The 26,057-nt window shown below is 37.0% G+C and overlaps 1 protein-coding gene across 2 annotated transcripts in view; it reads left to right on the forward strand.

The window, feature by feature from the left end:
* samhd1 (SAM domain and HD domain 1) overlaps nucleotides 1-26,057 on the forward strand; it is a 52,250-nt gene that overhangs the window by 18,434 nt on the left and 7,759 nt on the right. For both annotated transcript variants that reach the window (XM_079477942.1, XM_079477941.1), the window contains exons 5-11: nucleotides 4,940-5,055; nucleotides 9,779-9,849; nucleotides 11,724-11,879; nucleotides 15,108-15,208; nucleotides 15,309-15,417; nucleotides 24,669-24,760; nucleotides 24,874-24,989. In XM_079477942.1, the coding sequence (XP_079334068.1) occupies nucleotides 4,940-5,055; nucleotides 9,779-9,849; nucleotides 11,724-11,879; nucleotides 15,108-15,208; nucleotides 15,309-15,417; nucleotides 24,669-24,760; nucleotides 24,874-24,989 (761 nt within the window). The remainder of the gene's footprint in view (nucleotides 1-4,939; nucleotides 5,056-9,778; nucleotides 9,850-11,723; nucleotides 11,880-15,107; nucleotides 15,209-15,308; nucleotides 15,418-24,668; nucleotides 24,761-24,873; nucleotides 24,990-26,057) is intronic.

Genomic DNA, 26,057 nt, shown 5'->3' on the forward strand with positions numbered 1-26,057 from the left:
CTTCAGCCTTCTCATGATCACACAGGTGATGCACAACTACAGGTTCTTTGCTGTGTGAAATACAGATGGACACAGTGAAGAATATGGTAAATGGATTGTTCTTGCATATATAGTGCTTTTCTAGCATTATCAACCACTCAAAGCACTCTACAATACATGTCTATCATTCACCCATTCACACACTGATGGCAGGCTTTACCAGGGTGCCAACCCATGAGGAAACTCATGAGGGAGCCCTAATTATTTACACTCTCAACTAGATAAGGAACACCAAATAAGAGATAAGCATTCAATCTCATTCAGTCTCTCAGACTCACCAGGATTTATTAGGCAAATAGTATGATTCATATAAATACCTCTTAAACATTCAAATAATGCTTCCTTAAAATATTTTGTAGTATAGGCTGTATATTTTTTAACTTACTTTGACTTTTCCCTCTGGCAATCATCACCTTGTCTTGATGAGCATCTCTCTGGAATTAAAATAATATTAGTAAATGTATGTATTATGTAAACACGTACATAGAACTTAACATACATTTACATTCATTGTTACTGTGTGTAATGCCGCTGCTACACTGCAATTTCCTAACTTGGGATCAATAAAGTATATCTGCTCTCTCTCTCTCTCTCTCTCTCTCTCTCTCTCTCTCTCCCTCTCCCTCTCCCTCTCCCTCTCCCTCTCCCTCTCCTCCTCCCCCACCTCCTCCTCCACCTCCTCCTCCACCTCCTCCACCTCCTCCTCCACCTCCTCCTCCACCTCCTCCTCCACCTCCTCCTCCTCTCTCTCTCTCTCTCTCTCTCTCTCTCCACTCACCAAAACTGCTACCGTTATTACACAAGCACGTTATAACAACGTAACGTAAGTTAACGCTATTACTGAGCTGTACATTAGGTTGACTCAGCAACAAGTGTCTGTAATGTTAGTAACATAACGTTAATGGCATTATACATATTTGCTACCCGCAAACAGAACAAGCAAACCATCTCGACTAAAACCACACTCAATATTAACGTTGTGTTACCACATTAACCTGTAACATCAGTTAACGGTAATTACTCTGCATTTTGCTATCTAACCTAACAGTCTGACAACGTTACAGTCTAAATTATGGATATGAACACAAACATTACTTTAGGTTATTAACTTAGAAAAATAACAGGGAGATGTTCTCTTACCTGATATCTCCAGTAATTCATTAGGAGTGGAGCGACAGAGTAGCGCTGAAGTCCTGCAGCTGCAGCATTCAAACTGACGTACTTTCAAATGAAGGCGCGCTCAGTGCTCATTGGCCAGTTTCCTGGATGACAGGCGCATTGACCAATCATACAAATTCAAATTCAAATGGCTTTATCAAACGGCCTTTACATTGTACATATTGCAAAAGCAAGCGTTTGGATTTAAACATAATAACAATAATAGAAAACAATATTTACAATAAATTAATTATAATCTATACTGTTTGTATAACTGTTACTACGATTGACACAATCACAGTCACAATCAATCAATCTCAGTCAATAAGTAATTAATCACAATGAATCAATCAATCTATCAATAAGTTTGTGTCAATTACAATTGTCATTAAAACAGTAGTAAAGTAACAGGCTACAGTTAAAACAAGTAGTCTGTTGTCAATATAACAGTAATAACAAATAAGAAGAAACTAATATATTAAAATAAAATAAATAATTCAATTCAATACTTTAAAATAGTAAATATATTAAAAAAACGAATATTAAGCGTGTGTGTGAAGGTAAAGGTACTTAATTGTCACATACACATACATGTAGCAGAATTCATTCTCTGCATTTAACCCATCCCTCAAGGGAGCAGTGGGCAGCCAATCACAACGCCCGGGGTTCTATCTGTGGTTCATTATTTTTTCCCTGGTTGGTCCAGGAGTGTTAACACCAAGGCTGTATTTTGTAATGTGCCTTTTTTGCCAAGTCTAAAAATAAAGTGTTTGCACCACTGTCATTTGTGTTATTCTGAATCTTGCCTTTTGTGAACACTTAACAGTAAGTCCACACTAAATCACAAATGGCAAAAAAGTTTCTGCTGCACTGCTGTCTTGATGTTGGATTTTATCACTTTTTTTCTCATTTACAAATTGCAGAGGGTAAAATCTTATTTCATTGTAAAACTGCACAGAGCTTTGATGTCTCTCCATCTGTCTGTCTGTCCCTCTCTCTCTTGAATGTAAAACCACATACAACTAATGAGATTAACCGTAAAATAAAAAAAAAAATCTTAAATTGACAATATGGAGATAAACCTTTATATAACGAGCAAAACGTTTAAAAACAGGCAAATATCATAATTATTACAGTAATTTTCTGTAAAAAAATAGGAAATAACTGTAGTTTTTCATTATTGGCATAACATGTAAAATAACAGGCAGGTTGTTAATTTACAGATAATATCTGTAATTTTACTGTTTTTTATACTATTTTAAAAAAACGGAAAAACTACTGTAAAAATTTAGAGTAATTTACTGTAAAATTACAATTTTTTTTTAGAGTGTAGGCCTTCATTATTAAAATGACTCTTACAAGCAAAAGTGCAATATGAATGAATTTCACGAAGCTCAATCAATATTTTTATCTATTAATGAAATGCCTCTTACAAGCACTAGGGAAATCCATCAGCGTTTAAAAGTAATTAAGGATTTTTTACAATTACCATAGGTAAATTATAGTGGTTACTTTCAAATGTAAAAGTTAAACTTAATTAAAAAGTGTAAATGCATTGAAGTGACTTGTATAAATATGAAATATTTTTACAGTAAAACTAATTCATAAGCTGACACCTGCAATTAAATGTCTTTAGAAAGATTTATAAATTTGCCCTGACATCTACAGATTGCTTGAAGAAGTCTTTAAAGAACAATACAACTGATTAACACCAACACAGTATTTACATATAAAGAGTTTTAAATAACCTGAAAACATGGAATGCAGAGCAGTTTAATGAAAAACAACATACAGCTTCTCTATTTGCGCAAATCAGCACCATAGACTTTTTAACTCATGCGTGAGGGGTGGCAACTCTCTGCCTTAATCACAGTACTTCTGAGATAATTTGACACAGAAATAACGATAATGTGTTGTTGAATAGACTGTTAGGAATGCCGTATAATGCTTTCTCTGCTTTAGTGGCAGCACCAACACAGATTGGTGTCGACTTAAGTCTGAGCTGTAATAGACGCAGGAGAATCGTTGATTTTCATTAATGAGATCATGTGGGTGCGAGTTCGCGATCTTTTAACGATTAACCGTGCAGCTCTAGTACTGATATTTGGATTATATTGACGTGATGTAATCTGGCAGCTAGGAACCAGTAGAACAACAGTTATTCCTATTTGAATAATGCCCAAAAGTAATTTTGTAATGCTTTTAATGGAAACAATTAGAATTTCTGTATTGGTTTTTGTTTTACTTCAGCAGGGTAATTATACCCATACTGTGCTTCACACTATTGACAATATTGAGCTGAAGCTTGACGTAGAAAAATTCTATTGCAAATCAGATCGCATTCTGTCTGTCAATAAAAAAGAAATCGCAATTCGATATTTCCCCCAGATCTCACAGCCCTACTACCTACCCCTGACGGCTTTGCTTCTTGCCTTTGTTCACACAAGGCGTTGTAATATTCCCAGTGGAGGAAATAGTACTGGAAATTTGTACTTAATTACATTTTTAACATCAGTACTTTTACTTGTAATTGAGTAAATGAAAAAAGTACTCCTCTCAAAAACTAGCTATTTTCTATATTAATCTCCAAAATAGATTTGTAATGATTTATTTTTAACAAAACACATCTTTACCTTACTGATCAATTACTCAACCTCAAGCCATCCGATATGTATGTGGCTTTATTTCGACCCAGACCTGACAAATTCTGTGATGATAGAGCTGGACAAAGGAGGTGGCGACTCTATAAAACTTATTAGATTATTAATGATAATTTTAAATCTAACTTTTTTATTTTGCCTTGTTGTGCAAGCACTGTCGGGCTTGTGCAGAGGCTGCAGCTTTTGCCAGAGGGGAACTGGAATCCCCTGGTTAGGCCTGGTTTCCCTCTGAGGTTTTTTTTCTCCAATGGAGTTTTGGTTTCCTCATCACCGTTTGCATACTGTTTTGCACTGTTTGCCTGTCCGGGGGGCTGCTAGAATTTTATAGTCTTAATTAAATAACACTGCATATAGGAATATATAGTCTGTCTGATATTTGACCTGTGTTTTGACTTGCATAACCTTATATGTTTTGCTTATAGTCGATGTTTTCTTGTACAGCAGCTTTGTAACAATGAAAATTGTAAAAAGCGGTATATAAATAAAGCTGACTTGACATGACTTGACACACACGCACACACACATACATACTGTGTTTATATATATATATATATATATATATATATATATATATATGCAAACAAGCAGGCTGTACGTTTTGTGTTCACTCATAGAAAACAATATGTTCATTTTTACACACAATGGTGCTGCTCGGCTCTTCCGCATCCGCTGTGTGACACCCTTAAGTGTTTAACTGCAAATTTGGAATCAAAACTGGGAATCGATTAGAATCGGAATCGCTCAAATTCAAACAATACCCAACCCTATTGATGATGCAATGGGAGAGGCAGTACACTGAAGCATTGTTTTAAACCGAAAGTATTCAAATGTAGACAATCACGGGAAAAATTGTTTATTAACTGAATGTATAAATGTTATCGAATATTCTAATTTAACTATTAGGAAACTTGTATGATAGAGAAGCTCACCTCTGCATGCATTACATGTTTGAATAACACGTTTTGGAAAAACAGGGTGTGAATTACCTTTTTTTTTGTCAAATAATAATTGTAAAAAAAATCAGATAAATTGGTTTTAGTTCAATTTAAATTAAACATTTCATATTTGTTTTTGTGTTGCAGAGTGGGTTATTTGGCAGGATGTCTAGTCCAGGCTCTCAATGCAAGACAGCCAGAGCTACTCATATCAAAGCAAGATATTCTTTGTGTCCAGATTGCTGGCCTGTGCCATGACTTAGGTGAGAGAAAAATACTTTAGGTTTTCCTTCCTTACAACAAAACACCTTGATTCATGTACGTATATTTCAGCATTCATTGTTTCTCCAGCATTTTTCAGTGAGACTTGTGATAAAATTGTTATATTTTCCAAAGGTTAAAAAAATTTAATTATAAAATGGTCAGTTCTGGTCCTTGATTCTGATTGGCTGAGTGTAGTTCTCAATTTTATTAGGATTTATAGAAGCTGACAGCACCGCATTGTCTAAATATAAATTGATTTACTTTATTTTATGAAACCTTGCTACGCATATGGAATAACAGTTTTATTTAAGCAATAAGCCCTACAAAGCAGTAGGTTACAGTGCATTTTATAACAGCTGCATATAAAATTCACTGTAACACACTGCTTCTTGGGGCTTAATGCTTTTATTTATAGGTATGATTCACCCAAATATGCAAGTTCTGTTATTATTTACTCGGCCGCTACTTTGTTCTGTAAAACACAAAAGAAGATATTTTGAAAAATAACAAAACAATTGCGGTACCGGTTCAATTGCATTGGTTTTGTGTAGGGCTGGGATGATATATCACTATTCACACGAATTATACCTGTCTACGATTCTGAAATCGCAAAGGCTTCGATTCTGTGTTTCCATAGCTCTTCCGTGAACTATGGATCTTTGCTCAGTAGGAAGTACGGTTTTATCGAAAATCACTACGAGCTTGAGTCGTTTTAGATTAGATTAGATTCAACTTTATTGTCATTACACATATACAAGTACAGTGTAACGAAATGTAGTTTAGGTCTAACCAGAAGTGCAATTAGCAAGTGCAGGATATACAGTTAGAATAAATTCAGAATACAATATTGAGAAAATATTATACAGTGGGCATGGATTATGAATATATTTCACAGTAGGTATGTTCTATGAAAATATGACAGTAGGTATATACTATGAACAATATATACAGATGACTATATACTATGAACATTAACACTATGAACATTAATGTACAGGTGGATATGAGCAGATAATAATTCAGAGTAAACAATAGTGCAAGTGATTTAAATGTGCATAGATTATTGACATTAGCTATTAAAGTTGCAATGCAATAGGTGAGTTAATGCAGTTGTTGAAGTAACAATGCAGTGGATGAGTTAATACGGTTATTAAAGTTACGGTGCAGTATACAAGTTAATAATAGGTTGCAGTCCAGAAGATGAGTTAATGCAGTTATTGAAGTTACAGTGCAATAGATGAGTGATGTAGTTAATAGAGTTACCGTGCAGTAGATTAGTTAATGCAGTTATTGAGGTTACAGTGCAATAGATGAGTAAATGCAGTTAATAGAGTTACAGTGCAGTAGATAAGTTAGTGCAGTTATGAAAGTGGTCCATTAGTGCAAATGAGCATTCAGTTAAATATTTCAGATGTGCAAGTGAGCAGTATAGAGTGCAAATGATGCTGTGCGTGTGTAAACAGTCCAGTAGAGCAGATAACATGAAGTACTGGTGTGTACAGTTCAGTAATGCATGCAGTCCTGTAGTGCAATGTAAACAATGTTATAGCAGCTTGGAGTTCAAGATTAGATTAGTGAACAAAAGAGAGGTAAGAGAGGTAGTGGAATCAGTGGGGGGCAGAGTTCAATAATGAAACAGCTCTGGGAAAAAAGCTGTTTCTTAGTCTGCTGGTTCTTGTCCGGAGGCACCGGAAGCGCCTACCGGAAGGCAGGAGAGTAAACAGTCTATGAGCGGGGTGAGAGGAGTCCTTGAGAATGCTGCGAGCTCGACGCAGACAGCGTTTCTTCTGGATGTCCTCAATGGCAGAAAGTGTAGTCCCTGTGATGCGCTGGGCTGTTTTCACCACCCGCTGCAGTGCCTTGCGCTCAGCAACAGAACAGATCCCGTACCAGACTGTGACACAGTTGGTCAGGATGCTCTCTATCGTGCAGCGATTTAAGTTCACCAGGATAGTTGAAGACAGTTGGTTCTTCAGTGTCCTCAGAAAGAAGAGACGCTGGTGAGCCGCCTTGACCAGGCATGAGGTGTTGGGGGTCCAGGACAGGTCCCCCGAAATATGAGTCCCCAGGAACTTAAAACTGGAAACACGTTCCACAGCCATCCCGTTAATGTGGATGGGGTCGTGTGTGCCTCCTTTCGCCTTCCTCAAAGCCACGATGAAAAGCATCGCTTGTCAAACTTCATCATTATAAATATACCCTTATTATCATGAAAGTACCTGAAAAGGTACAAGAACAGCTATAGAATATGACCATTGGAATTTCCTGGAACTACAGTTGTGTCCCACATCACATAATGTACACTATGCACTTATACCTATGTACTCAACAATTTAGTGTAGGACATTTAAACGGGTTGCATTGTCCCAAATAGGGATGCTCCGATCCGATGTTTGTATCGGGTATCTGCGTCGATACTGAATTTAATTCTAGATCGGGTATCGTGCAATTTGTCACAGATACCCGATCTGACATAAAATTTGAGCTAGGCGATGTAAAAGTTCATGGAGACACCGGCGCTTAAACTCTCTCGTGGCTGTGCTTTGCGCAACGTGTGACATCATACGCTAGCAACGTGCTCTGTACGTAGTGCACGTGAACAAGTGAACATAGAGTTATTTTACAACAGCTACGCCAACAAGTTACACCGCTGTTTGCTATACATGCAAGTAAATGTTCCGAGGGGTGGTGATAAAGCTTTTAATTACAGTACTACTAATTTAATCAAACATTTACAGAGATGTCATCTCCAAAAGCACGCAGAGTTCAATAAGCGAAAGAAACTAAAACGAGACTGTACGAAGCAGCTAACCTTGGAGCAGACAGCGGAAAGAATTCAGAAATTTCCATCTGGTAGTGTGAAAGCAGCGAAAATCACTGAAAGCATACTGAATTTCATTGTTATGGATGGGCAACCGCTGTCCGTCGTTGCGAATAATGGCTTCAGACTCCTTATAAACCACCTGGAGCCGCGGTACGACACACCGAAGCGTAAATATTTATCCGAGACTGCTCTACCTGAACTGTACCGAAAAGTTTGCAAACACATATCCGAAAAAATTAAAGATGTCAATGTGGTGAGTTTTACAACATATATCTGGAGCTGCGACGTGTCCCCTGTGTCGCTTTTAAGTTTAACCGCATACTGGTTGGATGAGAATTTTGTGCCACAAAATGCCATGTTATATGCAACAAACATGTGCAGTTTTACCAAGCTAGGGAAGCTAATGTTTTATTTATCTGTTTCTGTGTTGGATGTTAAATTTTATTTTCACTAAACTTTAGTTTAGTTAAGTGGACTTTGCTTTAGTGACTTAAGCATTAAAAAGATCTGATTCATGTTATTTTGAATATCTAAAGCTATTGCTTTTTTTTGCTCAATATCAGCTGCTTTATTGTTTATTGCGAATGGATTTTTAAAACTTTTTTGTACTTTCTTAAAAATTAAGAGATTTTGTTTCCATTTATTTATACCCCTTTATCAAGCCAGTGAAGCTGTTGTTTTATTCAGCTTATATCTTAAATTTTGAAAGTTTAAGATAGTGAACACTTTTTATTTTTCATTTGTTTTGCACCAGTGCTGGTTTAATAAACTATTAACTACATTTGTGAATCATTAGTTTGTTATTTTGTTTTACGGGGTCAGGAAATTTATGTTAAGTCGAGACTGATGTCTTTGCACAGCAATGCACACAGTTTATTAAGTAAAATTGTGCACTTTAAAAATGTTACCTTAGTATTGGATCGGTACTCGGTATCGGCCACTACTGAATCTCAGGTATCAGAATCGGTATCGGAAGCAAAAAAGATGGATGGGAGCATCCCTAGTCCCAAATGGGATACTAAACGGTTTTATACTAACAGGAAGTATACTGGTTTCCCAGACGAGCGCAAATTATGTTAATCGCACTTCACATTGCGTGTGAATAAACATCAACCTGCAAGTTGTGGAAAGATGAGACCAAGATTAGTCTTTGAACATATTGATTTGCTTGCAAGCAGGATCAACTCAAAACAGAGTGACAATCATCAGTCTGCAGAGAGCGGAACACTGTTATTTACTTGCCATCATTATTGATACCCTCTACTCCTCCTTTCTCCACCAATCATCAGTCTCATTTTACATCATCCCATGCTATCTTTTATTCTTGTCCACTGCACATCTTCCCTTCTCAATAACACAAGATATCATTCATTCTTGAAACCTGTTTGTTCTTTGACCTTTACCAAAACCACACGTAGGCCTCCTTTCCACTACATTCACAAAGATAAATCAGTGGAACATACCTAAAATGTGCATCATCCGGGTACTTAGTGCACTTCTTTTTGAGAATTTTCAATGTAAAAGCACCACTCACACTATTTATACTACAAAATGCCATAGAATAATGCATGAGTGCATGATTTGGGACGCACCATACGTGTGTAAATCTCTCTATCTGTGGCCCATATTTTGAGTTTCTGAATAAGGAAACCCTCTGGCTTTTGGATGTGGGGGCATTTAACCCTAAATTCATTCAGAAACTGAGCATAAGATTTTCACGATATTGTCCCAGCCCTAGCAGCTTCTATTTTAGTTAAGCTTTTCAAATCACCAAATTTTACCATCACCATGAGAAGAAAACCAATGACTGAATCTTAGATTTTGCAAATTAATTAATCTGTTTTTGCCAAGAAAGTTATGATCATTTGTTGAGAGATTGTTAATTTTCTTTTGTTCAGGTCATGGCCCATTCTCTCATATGTACGATGGTATGTTCATCCCTAAAGTTCGGCCTGGTGAGAAATGGAAGGTAAGTGTTTTAATCTTTCATCACAAATTGACATTTCGCACAGACAGATGCCAACTCGGTCATGCACTGGTGTTGACCAACATGAGCACATCTTGCTTGAGACCATCCAAAGCTATATATTATAGCTAAACTCGAATATGCAGAAGAGCACAAGACTGTTTATTTACTATATATAAAGACACTTATATAACCAGTGCAATGTAGTACAGGGGTTTTAAAGGATTGTTTTTAAGTTCAGTTTAATGATGATGTTAATTCAAAGGCTCAAATTTGTGTTGTGAGAATTTTGTTTCAGAATTTCAGATATAGGACCATTTTTTGTAATTAAAAAAAAGTTGATTACTTCATTGAACTGTAATAGAGGCCAGCTGGTGCATTACAGGATTGATAGGATTGATAAATATATGTGGTTAAACTACTTAGTTTTCTTGGAAACTAATCAGGAAGTTAAGACTTAAATTCTATTATCCTTCAATCTCAATCTAACCTTGTATATTTAATTGATTAAATATGATTCTACTTGAGAATGCAAGGTACTTTTTGGAACTCTCTTAGTGAGCCTTATATTCAATTCACAGATACAGGCAACATCATAGCATCAGGTGTGGATATGGCAGGAAAAACGTGTTGTAAAGTTAATTTGTACCAAATTTTTGCTTAATACATTATGTCGTCAGGAGCGCCATCGATTACTTTTATATTGCTTGTATCTGCTTTTTTAACTTTGTTTATGAAAGCTATTAGTAACTCTTTTTTTTTTGAGCTCTTATAACTCATCAATCCACTCCTACACTATCTCTTTTAATAACTCTTTAAACATCAGTCCCGCACTATATTTTCTCAATCCTGCTTGTTTTAAAACCGATACCAAACTGTCAGACGCACATGCGACACGCATCCTTTGTATAAGGAAAGATTTAGGAAGGTCCACATAACAGAAATAAAATGTACAAGTGAAACGGATATCAGAAGTGACAATCAACTCAAGAAAATCATTATGTATAGTGTTACACAACACATTACATTCAGTCAGAATAGGTTAATATGAGAAAGAGAAAATGTTATATCTTATAAGCACTAGGTGGCGCTGTCTTAAAACTTTACAGATACGTTGGGGTTAGTTATTCAATCATTTGTATCAAATTTGGTGACACTATGTTATACGGTATTGTACAGTATTCAGTCTGAATCAGTATTCAAAACTTATTTTGATTAAAAAAAAAGAATAATTGTTATTTTAAAATTTTCAAAATTGTGGACTGTTATCCAATGGTGACAGTATCATAATCATACGATCTGGCATGACAGAGGAAAAACGTATACACCCAGATCAGGATTTTCGGACATTTCAAAAGTCTTCAGCGGTGCCTGCCTCAGAGCCGTGTCCGTGGAAGCGGCAGGTATTGCTAGTATTGCATTCTTATAATGGGCATTTGATACTTTTTACTTTTCTGTGTACTGTATGTTAAATGTTTCTTTGAACTATAACCTGTATACCTGTAAAACAAATAGTTTCACACCTAAATAAAAAGCGTTTTTCACTTCAAGCCTTTACTTACTATTTATAATATATCACTAACAAGTAATTATAAGCTAAATTAATTGTAATTATTAAGACTGATGTGGTTAGGAATTGGTACAATGTGCCTGGAAAAAAATATGATCAGAAAATCATTGTTCATAATAATTATGTACACACTGTACTGAATGTTTACTAGTAAGAGCTCCTGTGACCACAACTAATTATTTGTGTGTGTGTGTGTAAAGCTTATTCTGATATGTAATAATATGTGACTTGCTGTTTTTCAAACATGTTGTTAAAAATGTTAAGGTTTCTGCTTGTAGTCTGATGCACGTTTTTGTTTTCTCAAAAGCACGAGATGGCCTCAGTTCAGATGTTTGACCACCTTGTAAGAAAAAATGGTCTTCAAGAGGTGATGAAACAACATGGAATGACTCTACCCGATGATCTTATTTTCATTAAAGAGCAGATTGCCGGACCTCTGGATACCTCTATATTGGACACTACGGTATGTAAATGTGCCATTGTAACCACAAATCCTGATTCGATTTTCTGTCAATGAGACTGGGCATTCTGCATAGTAGGTTATGAATAAATTGAAAGTTTAAAAATGCGAAAAAATTACACCTGAATAAAATACATAAGTATTTTTTCAAGTAAATGTAGGTTCTGAAGGAGTCTGAAGGTATGGTCCTGCAAATCTTTTTCCCACCTTACTCTTATGACATCTCTCAAGTTCTGGCATCCCTCCACCACCTGACTTCTGATATTTCATGATATACAGTATCTCACAGAACTGAGTACACACCTCACATTTTAGTAAATATTTTATTATATCTTTTCATATGATTACATTGCAGCAAAGTGTAATTTCTACAATGTTCAGTGAGTGTACGGCTTGTATAACAGTTTAAATTTGCTGTCCTCTCAAAATAACCCAACACGCAGCCTAAACCATGTCTAAACGGCTGGCAACAAAAGTGAGTACACCCCAAGTGTCAATATTTTGTGTGGCCACCATTATTTTCCAGCACTGCCTTAAGCCTTTTGGGCATGGAGTTCACCAGAGCTTCACAGGTTGCCACTGGAGTCCCCTTCCACATCATGGAGCTGGTGGATGTTAGAGGCCTTGCGCTCCTCCAACTTCCATTTGAGGATGCCCAACAGATGCTCAATAGGGTTTAGGTCTGGAGACATGCTAGGCAAGTCCATCACCTGTACCCTCATCTTCTTTAGCAAGGCAGTAGTCGTCTTAGAGGTGTTTTTGGGGGTCGTTATCATGTTGGAATACTGCCCTGCATCATGCTCTGCTTCAGTATGTCACAGTACATGTTGGCATTCATGATTCCCTCAATGAACTGAGCTCCCCAGTCCCGGTAGCGCTGATACAGCCCCAGACCATGACACTCTTACCACCATGCTTGACTGTAGGCAAGACACACTTTCTTGACACCATCTGGACCAATAAGTTTATCTTGGTCTCATCAGACCACAGTACATGGTTCCAGTAATCCATGCCCTAAGTCTGCTTGTGTTCAACAAACTGTTTGCAAGCTTTCTTTCAGACCAATTTGATGCAGTGTTTGGCGAATGGTCTGTGCACTGACAGGCTGACCCCCCCCACCCCTTCAACCTCTGCAGCAATGCTGGCTGCACTCATATGTTTATTTCCCAGAGGCAACCACTGGAGTCCCAATGATCTTAAACTGCTGTTGTGTGATGTGTGTTAAGAGTGAATTAACCTGATCAAAAGAACTCGATTGTCAAATGGAGTAAAACAATCCCCAACCAGAAAGCCAGCTGACGGAAGTATAACAACTGTAGTTATTACTTCAACAAACCCTTTTCTTTATTCTGTCAATTTTCTGTCAAAAGCATTACAAACTCTATCTTGGAATTATGAATAATTTCAATAAAAATCAGGCAATTGTGCAAGTTCTCCCACTTAAAAAGATGAGAAAGGCCTGTAATTTTCATCATAGGTACACTTCAACTATGAGAAACAGAATGAGAAAAAAATCCAGAAAATCACATTGTCTGATTTTTAAAGAATTTATTTGCAAATTATGGTGGAAAATAAGTATTTGGTAAAAACAAACGTTCATCTCAATACTTTATATACCCCTTGTAGGCAATGACAGAGGTCAAACGTTTTCTGTAAGTCTCTACAAGGTTTTTACACACTGTTGCTGGTAGTTTGGCCCATTCCTCCATGCAGATCTCTTCTAGAGCAGTGATGTTTTGGGGCTGTCGCTGGGCATTACAGATTTTCAACTCCCTTCAAAGATATTTCTATGGGGTTGAGATCTGGAGACTGGCTAGGCCACTCCAGGACCTTGAAATGCTTCTTACGAAGCTACTCCTACGTTGCCCGGGTGGCGTGTTTGGGATAATTTTCATGCTGAAAGACCCAGATCTTCAATGCCCTTGCTAATGGAAGGAGGTTTTTACTCAGTCTCACGATACATGGCCCCAATCATTCTTTCCGTTACACGGATCAGTCGTCCTGGTCCCTTTGCAGAAAAACAGCCCCAAAGCATGATGTTTCCCCCCATGCTCCACAGTAGGTATGGCGTTCTTTGGATGCAACTCAGCATTCTTTCTCCTCCAAACACGACAAGTTGAGGAGTTACCAAAAAGTTTTATTTTGGTTTCATCTGACCATATGAAATTCTCCCGATCATCCAAATGCTCTCTAGCAAACTTCAGACGGGCCCGGACATGTACTGGCTTAAGCAGGGGGACACGTCTGGCACTGCAGGATTTGAGTCCCTGGTGGAGTAGTGTGTTACTGATGGTAGCCTTTGTTACTTTGGTCCCAGCTCTCTGCAGGTCATTCACTAGGTGTGGTTATTTTCCACCATATTTTGCAAATAAATTCTTTAAAAATCAGACAATGTGATTTTCTGGATAATAACTCATAGTTGAAGTGTACCTATGATGAAAATTACAGGCCTCATCTTTTTAAGTGGGAGAACTTGCACAATTGGTGGCTGACTAAATACTTTTTTGCCCCACTGTATTTTTTTTACATAACGTTTTAATATTCTTTTTAAATTACTGTGAAGACATAAATACAACAATATTTGAGTCGCAATAAAATTATATCTAGTGCCTTAAATGCTTTAGAAGACGCTGCTTGAGCAATTTCTCAACAATGAATAATATTTTTTACATTTTATAAAAGGTTATATGTACACATTTGTTTATATTGAACACATATATATTAAACAAAGCTGACAGTGCAATAATAAATAATTCAGTCTCCAGAGGATTTGCGAGTTTTCCTGCATGTGTTCACAGTCAGGACTCTGTTTGAAAATCTGTTTGTGTGTGGTGTGCTGTATTCGTCACATCAAGGCTCACCACACATTATAGGAGCAAAATGATTAAATCTAGGATTTTTCTCATGTTTGTGGTCTCTCGTCGTTTAAAACTCTTGTAAGATTTTAAAAAATATTTTCGTGTAGCCCCAGCATTAGGTGTAGCTAAATCTTAAACACCAGAGCTCACAGCAGTAAACAGAGGCTTACAAAAAAGAAACTGCGTGTCCTTTATGGTCAATTATTTGCATGGTATTTATAAACTATAAATGCAAATATTTATGTGTAAAACTTGGATAGTGTTTGGAGGCTATTACGTGGATCAAAATTCTCTATATTTTGAAGTATAACTCTGTCCCAGCCTTGCGTGTGCTTATTGTAACATTCATCCTATTTTCATTTGAAAACTGCAGTGGCCATATAAGGGCAGGCCGAAGGAGAAATCATTCCTGTATGAGATTGTGGCTAATAAAAGGAATGGCATTGATGTAGACAAATGGGATTATTTTGCTCGGTAAGATGAGTTGCTACCAACTAAAAATACAATTTAATATATTCCCAATATCTTGACATGTTGATCATTTAGTGAAATGCTTGTTTGTACTCTAATGCAGAGACTGCTACCATCTCGGTATTCAAAACAACTTTGACTATCAACGTTTCCTCAAGTTTGCACGAGTGTGTGAAGTCAGAGGAAAAAAACACATATGTACCAGAGACAAGGTATGTTTTGCATTTCTTATGTTGAGACATCCGTAAGGACAGCTACACTGCAGTGGTTTGGACATGAATAAACAAATGATGCGTTTAAAAATAACCTAAGATTGGCTGTGTGTGTGCAAATGAAACCCGTTTATGGCAGTTTAAACAGTCACTAATATGTGATGACATTTTAGTGCGGCTTTGGTGGTCAAATTATAACAGCTTGTGTGACAGGCATCCTATGCTTATATTTTCCCATTTAAAATCTTAAATTGTTTTTATAATTCCAGGTTGGTTGTCCAAACCATTGCAGTCTATCTGTCATTCCGGTTTTCCCTTTCGGTCCCACCCCTGCCTAGTTTTCGTTTTCACCATGGAAGCGTGGTGAAATCAGTACGGCTCGTGAATATAAATTTAGTTGGGGGAGATTCTGGATCGTATCATACACTGTAAAAGAATCCTGTAAAAAAAAGAATTAAGAATCCTGTAAAAAAATGAATAAAGTACTGGCAGAAAATGACCAGTACATTTTCCTTAATTTTACGGACAATTCCGTTAATGCTAAAATGTTATTTAATGCAGTGCAAAATGTAAAATACAGCCAAAACAACTGAAAAAATTATTCCGAAAATATCTTCATATTAATACCTATTTTTGCGCATGTTTTTTAGAGTGTAGGATATATAAATTGAACTGCTTGAAGTCTAAATTTAACATTCAAATGAGATATATATGAAATACAGACCGTTTTTTCAAATATTTTGTGTCTTGATTGTTGATTGGCTGGCTTGAATATCACATGTTTAATGAAATCTTAAAATACACATTTAACAATGTTTTATTATTGGGTTTGATAACTGGAAAAAAAGTTCTCTGAACAATTAACTGTAACTGACTCCATTGGGGACTGGGTAAAAACAAACGAGCCATTTACAGATATTTACTAAATATTTAATATACAATTTTTAGTTTTGTTATATTTTGTTATTGTCTTTTATTGTTTATTTTTGTAGATCTTATGTATATTTACTACAGGCTTAACATTATATTTATTTACAAGCTTTTCACAAGAGGAATTATATAAATAAATCGCCCATCACATTATAAATTATAAATCCCAAATCATAAGCATTTGGTCGCTGCTTCATGTTAGCAGCTTCATGTTAGCAAATTTAAGTTTGACATTATTCCACAGAAAGCATAGTTTAAACTTTACGTGTATTTAAACTGTGTATAAATGGCAATCAGTCTGAAAAAAAACAGGGTTAATGCACTTTCACAATAATTTCTTAAAGGGAGAAACATGAATTATTATTAGCTTCGAGAAGATTTGCATCACTCGCTGTGTTGGTCTGATTAATTTGCTGAACTCCTGCACTCGTACAGACTTACATACACGTTATTAACAAGGATTTATATAGCTTTGTCTGGAACATCATTCACATAACGTAAAAACTATTGGGGCAGCCTCAGTTCTTCCCATATGGCTGTCTATCCAACCAGGCTGCACTTCCATTTCTCACCACAGATTTACAATTGGAAAAACATGGGGCATCTGCGGAAGCCAAGCCACGTATATTTGTCTCATTTTACCACTTAGAATATCAAAGACGCACTGAAAATATGTGTTTATTAATTCAGAACACTTGAGTTAACAATCTTGCTAGATCAGTTTATATACAGTTCTATATTTCTGTGGATTCATGTTTTGGAAGGGAGCTGTCCTACCTGCCTATACTGACGATTGTCGGATGGTCCATAAATCCCATATTAATCACAACTTTTGTTGTCGCACCTTAAGTACAGTTTTTTCATTTTATGACATTTAAGAAACATAACAATAGTTAGATTGGGTAACATTGCATTTTTAAGGTCCTACTTTGGTTTATGGAGTGTCCATCAACAAGATTATGTACATACAAGGTGTAAAAACACTTATGTCGTTAAATTGGCAGAGTTCATAGCTAGATAAACAAACTGCAATACCCCAGAAATAATGGTACATGTTAATGGTAGTGTTATATGCATTAGCTAAACACAGACATAAGGTACACAAATATTTACTTAATTATTGTCTTAACTGTGTATTGTCTTAATTTAAGTCACACTTTCAGGTTGTGATTCGGTGGAGTTAACAGTTCTAAATAAAGTTGGTATTTTCCCCTCTTTCAAGGATAGTTGTTTAACAACGCGGCAAGATTATTAAAGCAATCTTCGGTGAAATAACGCGCACACAGTAAAACCCTGGGGTTATACTCCTTCGGTGTTGTTTTATAAATGAATTGTAAACATTTGTTTCCATAGAAGTTCTTCCTTTGGTAGTTTAAATAAGATGGACTTCATTTCACAACGTAGAACACCGGTTCTAGACATGATGCATACGCATCACGAAACAAGCAACAGTTTTCGCGGCAGTCCCAGCAAAACGTAGGCGGGGACTTTTTCTAGTGACGTAGATACACGGCGGTTAGAGACTCAGAATGACGGCAAACGAGACGTGACCTAGTCAGAGTCGAATCCCTTTTTACAAGCCAATAACTTTATTCATTTTCCTTCGGACTTAGAACTTGGCAGTCTGCTTGCTTTCAAACAAGGCAACATAACACACTGCATGAAATGTAATTTTCATTAACCTTTCTCATGATCATCTTTACCCCAATGGGGAAATCTCGCAGGGAGCTCCAGACCAAGGGCAATTGATAGTTTTTATGTATTTCTTCAATTTTCAAATAATCGCACCAACAGTTGTCACACTCTCACAAAGTTTCTGTTTTTTAACGGAATATAAAACGTTGTTTGATGAAGAATCTTGCTGTTTTGTTGTGCCATTGTTTGGATGAGCTGATGCTGGAATAAATGTACCTGTCTTTTCTTGTGCTATTTCAGTTTTTCTCTTTTAATAAATCTGCAAAAATGTCAACAATTCTGTGTTTTTATGTCAATATGGGGTGCTGTGTGTACATTAATGAGATTTTTTTAACTTAAATGATTTTAGCAAATGGCTGCAATATTGTAACGTGGAGTCAGAGACGTACGGATCCAAATGCAGTATTTATTAGGAGATTGGTCAAACAGGCAGAGATCAACAACAGCGTATGGTATGTTAGGGAATATCCAAAATCATCAACGGTCACAAGCAGAGGTCGGGGCAGGCAGCAGAGAATCACAGTCGATATCAAAAGTCCAAGGTAATACACGGAAGGAATAAATACAGGGAAACGCTCGGAAATGTCAGACTGGCTAAACAAGACTTCGCATTGTGTGAATAAGTGAACATGGTATATATAGAGTGAGACTAACAGGGTGATGAGATACAGATGAAGGTAATCAGTGAGGATGAGTCCGGGAAGTGAGTTCTGGGAAATGTAGTTTGTGAGTGAGTGATGGTCTGATGTGGAGTGCCCTCTGGTGGTTCTCAATGGCACTCCAGCTGGTGATTGTTACAAATATAACAGAGTGAAACATTCAGCGGGTCTGAATACTTTCCGTACCCACTGTATAAGAAGGATTTCTTTCATGATGTATTTGGTTTAATTTGATATGTTAATATATCAGGGATATGGCTTTTCCGTATTTTTTTACCTCGCTGGGATCGCTGTTTCCATTCGATTGATTTCTATTCATGACAGGATTGGGGTGGGGGGTTTGTTGATGTGCGCATTCCTCATACACCTGGCCAGCAGGATCTTTTCTGTGCTCTCTGTCATGCGCTTGTTATAAATGCAGAGCGGCCACTTCATTCAGAATGCCAAACACAGCTGTTGTGATTCATTCATTAATTAATGATCAAATGCCTGATCTATGTTTATATATTAGGGGTGTCCCCGACTAAGGATTTACATAGTAGAATCAGACTTGTCACGCCTTGCCTTAAGTGGACTGATAGTTGAATCAGACACTGTGATTCTGTCGCACACTGTGGTGATGACACCAGGTGGTTACGGGTACAGCGCAAAGTGCAACCAAACACATGCACCAAATGATGCACCAAAAAAACACATTCATTTACAGAATTTGTTTAGAACAGAATATACCTTTCATAAAAAAAGCAAGAATCAGGTCACAATGTGCAAAATAAATGTGTTTAGGTAAAATGCCTGAAATGCAAGGGAACTTCATTTTCAAAACACAGTCACATAGTAAAGTGAATGGACATTTTCCTTAAACATCACCTAACAATGCTGTGCCACAGAATACTAGACCATATCTCGCCTCAAAACTATTTTTTAAAACTACTAAACCAAATAATTGTTTTACTTTTATTTAATATTTTTCACAAATGGGAATACACCACGTTTATTACCAATGAACTACCAGTAAAGTTACTTTTTTTACCGCATGTTAAAGAGGAATGCAATAAAGCATCTTGCCATTTAATCAGTCAAAAAGTCAATTTCACCTTTTTCCTGTGCACTCTTTCTCCATCCTCCTGACACCCACACTTGCTTTCAGTGCAGTGAATGACAAGCTCCGAAAATCTGTGCATGCTAAAATGCGTTGCTTTGGGTAATTTTACTTATTTTTTTGGAATCATGCAACGCAAAAGTTCAGTCTAAGTTACGGACTACGTGCATTAAAAGTGTCAATTCATGTTTAAATGCGCAAACATTAAGTGACAAATGTTTTGTTAATGATGTACACATTCATTTGCGGCTTGCAGCTTTTTTTGGTACTTTACTACAAACCTCTCGATTTCGTTTTTTTATTTATTTTAAGAAATAAAGACAGCATTATTATCTCATTATTCTCATCACACACACAAGTATTTATTATGCAGTGTGATAATTTACCTAAACCATGAGGCCTCCACCATTAACAGACCATTAGATAATCTATAACTAATAAATTTTAAAATGTCTACAAAAATGTTTTTAACAGCATCATTTCTGAATATAGCAGATTGATTTGTAATATAAATGGCATGATCACCATTCGGTGATTTGACGATTCTGTGTCACCCCTATTCTAGCCTCTCTTTCCTATTTGTAGTGGAGATGAGTGGTACCCGGTGGGGTCTTCTGCTGTTGTAGCCCATCCGCATCAACCTCTAGCATCAACAAGGCATTTTCGCCCACAGGACTGCCGTATACTGGATGTTTTTCCCTTTTGACACCATTCTTTGTAAACCCTAGAAATGGTTGTGCGTGAAAATCCCAGTAACTGAGCAGATTGTGAAATACTCAGACCGGCCCGTCTGGCACCAACAACCATGCCACACTAAAAATTGCTTAAATCACCTTTCTTTACCATTCTGACATTCAGTTTGGAGTTTAGGAGATTGTCTTGACCAGGACCACACCTCTAAATGCATTGATGCAACTGCCATGTGATTGGTTGATTAGATAATTGCCTTAATGAGAAATTGAACAGGTCTTCCTAATAATCCTTTAGGTGAGTGTATACCATAATTGCATAAAACTGGTTTTGTGGGTGTCATGAGTAGAGAAACAATACACACAACTCTTTCTGCTTTTCAATGCCACGGAGGGGAATTTATTAAAAGGGAAGGCCAACGGCCGGTGATAAACAATAGAGAGAGGTACAGTTTTGGTGCTTCCGGGGTTACGGTGCGCGGTGGTGAGTCGTGCTCCTCCTCGATCCCCATCTCAGTGAAGTCCCTTGTTTCTGTGTAAATTCTGTGGTAGCGGGGCTATGTAGTAAAAGAGCAGCAGGTGGATCTCTATAGCAGCCAGCAAATATGAGAAACATTTTGATTTGGGTTTAAGCGCTTAGTGCTAGAAACCCATTGTAATTGTCAGTTTTATCATTTTATTATTCTGCCATAAAACTGATCGGGCACCACTAACCGTAAGCCCGACAGAGAGGAGTCTCATGGTTGTAGTCTTGCTCGCTACTCCGATACACTGAGCCAGCCATTTCGGGCCATAGGGGGTGCTACAGTGACGCTGAACGCGTTTGCGTTCGTAACCCCTATACCGTTTGTCGCACGCCCAAGTGTTTTATATCAATGTAAGCACTGGCTCAAAACTCCAATTTCATTTCCGGTATGCACATTTTTCAGCAAATTAGCATTTTATGCGAAACCTACTTTTGCAAACTAGTCCTAGGTCGGAACCAATCCAAGGCAGACGTTAATTATCAAAAACATGTTTAACTTTTTCATTTGCGTGACCATAACATTTATTATATTAACGTAAAAAGTGTCCCTGAAAACTCGCTAGTCCTTAACCAATAATCCAATTGACTTGCCATTTAGTACAACAATACATCTCATTTCACTAAACAAGCATGGAAAATTTTATGGTTTTTGATGGAAGAGATAAGTTTATTACTGTCAAAAATGTGAAATATAGTTTTAAATGTTTTTTTATATATATGTCTATAATGAATGTATAATTGTTAATCAAATTGCTACTCAGCCAGTCACCTGGCCACAATTCCATCCATTAAGGCATCTAGACTTAGGATGCGAGTCCTGAGCCTACTCGTGGAAGGCAAAGCTGCTTTAGATGCCTTAAATCGCTCGAACCCGAGATTGCTACTTGCAGCGATATATTATTCTGGTTCTTTCAAGTTTTTTAACGTTATGATTAAACATTACCTGTGAGCTTTTGCAGCGTCAAAACAAATCGTGAATATTGGGGACGAAAACCGGACATTGTGAATGATACTTGAGGCAGAACAAGATAACATATATTATTGCCGGGAATGTGACAGAATCCCGCTGAAGAGTGTTGAAATGACACCAGTCCTGAGTGCAACTCTCTTAAAGTTACAATGTGAAAATCACATGACCCGCGACTAGTCGACATCAAGCTTTAATATGTTGCGTCAGAGCATTAATGTTGAGTAGTTTGTGCAACCCCCAATGTATACAGTGCATTTTATAGACCTCTGATAAAAGTAAGCGCTGTGAAGTTAAGCCTCCGACAAAAAGACAACTCGATTTAAGATTACCGTGTTACAGGAGTTTCTCTGGATGCACAGTGGACCAGTGTTCGGATATTCCCTACATCATTCGTTAATCAGCTTTGTTTTGAACTATACGTGTGATTGGAGTTCTGTAACCTTGAGTGAGTTTCATTTTTGTCTTGGCCAGACCACAAATCCACTAGCTGTGGATGTTGGACTCCAGGTAGGCCTTGAACAGTCACTCCTCCTCAATGAAGCCTTTAATTACAACTGACTCTCATGAAAGATGGGTTTAGCTGAATTTTTTATATACCGCATTACTTATTGTATGAAGCTGTGCGGAACGCGGCGCAGCACGACTCAGTTTCAGCGGGGTCCCTTTTTCACTGTTGCACTATGACCGGCCATTCAAACACAAGGCGTCTTTCTATGTCACGGAACTTCTTGATTGCGCTAAACGGACTCGTTTGGAGGTTCAAATGCGTCTCGCGCATGAGCGGTAACGTTACATATTCCGTTCATGTCGCAATGGGAGCGTGCACCGCTCTGCTGAATAGCATATGACTGTAACATGTGTAGGAATTGCAAATTTGCATTACGTTATATTAAATTCACTCACGAGCAAACAAAAAAAGCGAGCGTGTACCTGCTCAATAAGCATATAACATAATGTGTTTCTGATGAGTTTAACCTGTTTCTCTGTATGCTATGATGAGGATTGACAGTGTGATGTGATTGATTTCCTCTCACATATCTAATTTAAGAAATTTAAAATTTCAGAAAATCATGAAGACATTGTGACTATGTAAACACAGTAGACATCACATGCATGTTTTAATGGTAAAATTGTTACTATTTTGTATAGAACTATTCAGACAGATGTTATTAATTTTCGAGTGGCTGCACATTCTCTTGAAGTTGGGAGAACCAGTGCTTCCCATAGATATGGTGCTACCAAGAAAAAAGTTAATTTTGAGCTTTTATCTCTATTTATTTGCTTAAAAATGTATACAATTTACCTTTGCATGCTTATTCAGTTATTAATGTAGTCTAATCTTTGCAGTTATTATAGGGTAAGGGGATTGTCAACATTGTGTAGTTACAAGTTGTTTGCTAAATTTGCACAATTAAAAGGTTCTGTATTTTGACTGCAACTGTCATGCATCCTAAATTCTTCACTTCATCAAGATTGCTTCCTCTTTATAAACAGCATCATTTTGTGGGACTTGCTAACCTATAGAACACTAGTGTGGCATTTTTCTACATTATTCATGCCATATGATAGTATAAAAGGGCATTTTAAGTCAATCAACTGCAGTATTTCCTCAATCAGTATAAAATGTGGACAAAAAAAACGTCATGTATCAAGAGACTTGATGAATTGACAGGTATGCCAGAATATTTACAAATATTGTTTGAACTCTACTGGTTATTGACTCGTAAATTCTTCTCCCTCTTTTGAAAAACAATTGTAAATTATTGATGGTGTCTTATATATGTTATTTACAGATATAATATATTTTTATTTTTTGTGTTCTTTATGCTTTAAATAAGCTACAGTATTTCCGGGAATTTCCTCGGTCACGGATGTTTTATCCTAAAGTGATCTGAAGTAGTTAGTGTTGGAACTTTAGCTGTAAGATAGGCCTCACGTTCTCCTTTTTGCGCACCAATATTACTTTTTCGAACACCAGCGAGCCAAGCGGAAAACTTCTTATTCTTGACATTTTATAGCTGATAGCATGACGCAAAGCAAACTGTAAATTGATTTTAATTGGACGGTTAATTAGATGGTTTCTTGTAACTTTATAATCAACCACCTATATGAATTGTCAACCAATGATGTAAGGACAGCCCCCAATTTTAATTGTTGCAACATTATAATTCAAAGAAAATAATAATATATAATAGACAACAAAAGACACGCTACATGAGTGGAACGAAATCTCGTGCCTCACAGGACCACAGTGCAAAGTAGCAAAATAGTACATTAATAGTACATTAATAATAATAAAACATTATTTGCTTAATAATGATAGTGCCATCACTTTTAAAAAAACTACTGATTACTGACATTGGTTTATTATAATATTATAATATAATAAGCAGCCAACATTTATTAGCGCAGGAAACTTCACAATATACTAGAAAAATGTGCAATAATACCATATAATGCAAATAGAATGAAACATTTGTGATAATACCATATAATGCAAATAGAATGAAACATTTGCGATAATACTATATAATGCAAATAGAATATATATTAAAGTCAAATATAGGATGTTTATGTTTATGGAGTATAAACTCCAGTAAGTCTCCAAGTGAGCAACAGTGGCAAGAATATGACAAAATGTTGTGGAGAAATGTTTTTATTGAATCCTTATTCCTCTTTTCAGGAAGTTGGTAATCTCTATGACATGTTTCACACCCGGAACTGCCTCCATCGACGGGCGTATCAGCATAAAGTGGGCAACATCATTGAGACCATGTTAGTATCTTTTACCAGAAAGCATAATTTATAATACAATTTACAAAACAATGTTGTTTTTCAGTTTTAAAGCTTATTGGTTCATGTAAATGATCCTTGGGAATTTTTGTTAGGATCACAGAGGCCTTTGTAAAGGCTGATCCTTATATCCAGATCCAGGGTTCCTCTGGCAGGATGTTTACAATCTCTTCAGCTATAGATGACATGGATGCGTACACCAAACTTACAGGTAGTGGACACAGTTCTGTGGGAACATTTCTGTAAGATTATTACTTTGCCTAGGTATACAGCTTTTATGAGTTGAAGGCTCTAGTCAACGGAGCAAACAGAGGAACCGGATCCGGGGACCATGAATGACACACACACAGAAGTGTAGTTCACTCAGTCAAAGTTTACTAAAGATGGGTTCGGTGTGTGTGTATATATATATATATATATGCATAAATGAGGACGTGACGAACATATCACTTATCTCTGAACATCTCACACAATAACAAGATAACACAATAAATCGGACATTTGTTAGGTCAACGTGTACTGAGCACGCCGTCTAATGGAGATCCCTTAAACTAAACATATATCTGTCCTTGCATGTCGGAACAGCTGGGACACAGAGAATTCTGGATTCTCACAATGGCCACTTTAAGACCAACAGTCTTACAAACAAACATGTGTCCCTGTAATAAACAAAATATATATTCAAATGTGTTCGTAATGTATCATTTACTTGCAATTAGCATATTCAAGCTCAAGTACCTCTTCACAGGGGTGCCCATAATCATCATCGTCTTCGTCATTATCACTATCAAAGTCGGTTCCCCACACTTTAGGGTTATGCTCAAAAGCGAGACCCTCAGGTGTGGCTCTAGCCATCCTAATCCGGTTCATTTCTATCATGTGGCGTGATACTATCCCCTGATACGCTCCTTGCCTTGTCAAGGGAGAAAAAGATTGCATTACACCTTTACTGTAGAATACAGTGCCCAAACAGTATGAAAATTAATAGACAAACAATTAATGGCATCACTGTGCTGAAAATCCAGCCACCCCATCCTCCTGCTAGCCCGTGCAGCCATTCAACCCATGAGGAATTAGCTGTTTCAGGTCTCGGGATGGATTGCCTCATGTGTGTGTCAATGTCTGTGATGTTGTCTGGAATTGAGAAACAACAAGAGACTCCTAACATTTTACACACTCCCCCTTTCTCGGCTGTCAATATGTCCAGAGTGAGTCTATTCTGGACAACTGCTTCTCTCATTGTTCTTAACTGAGTACTAATCAGGTTCAACGCCTGTGC

Source organism: Barbatula barbatula (assembly GCF_947034865.1).
Source record: "Barbatula barbatula genome assembly, chromosome: 17".
In the NCBI taxonomy this organism is placed as follows: domain Eukaryota; kingdom Metazoa; phylum Chordata; class Actinopteri; order Cypriniformes; family Nemacheilidae; genus Barbatula; species Barbatula barbatula.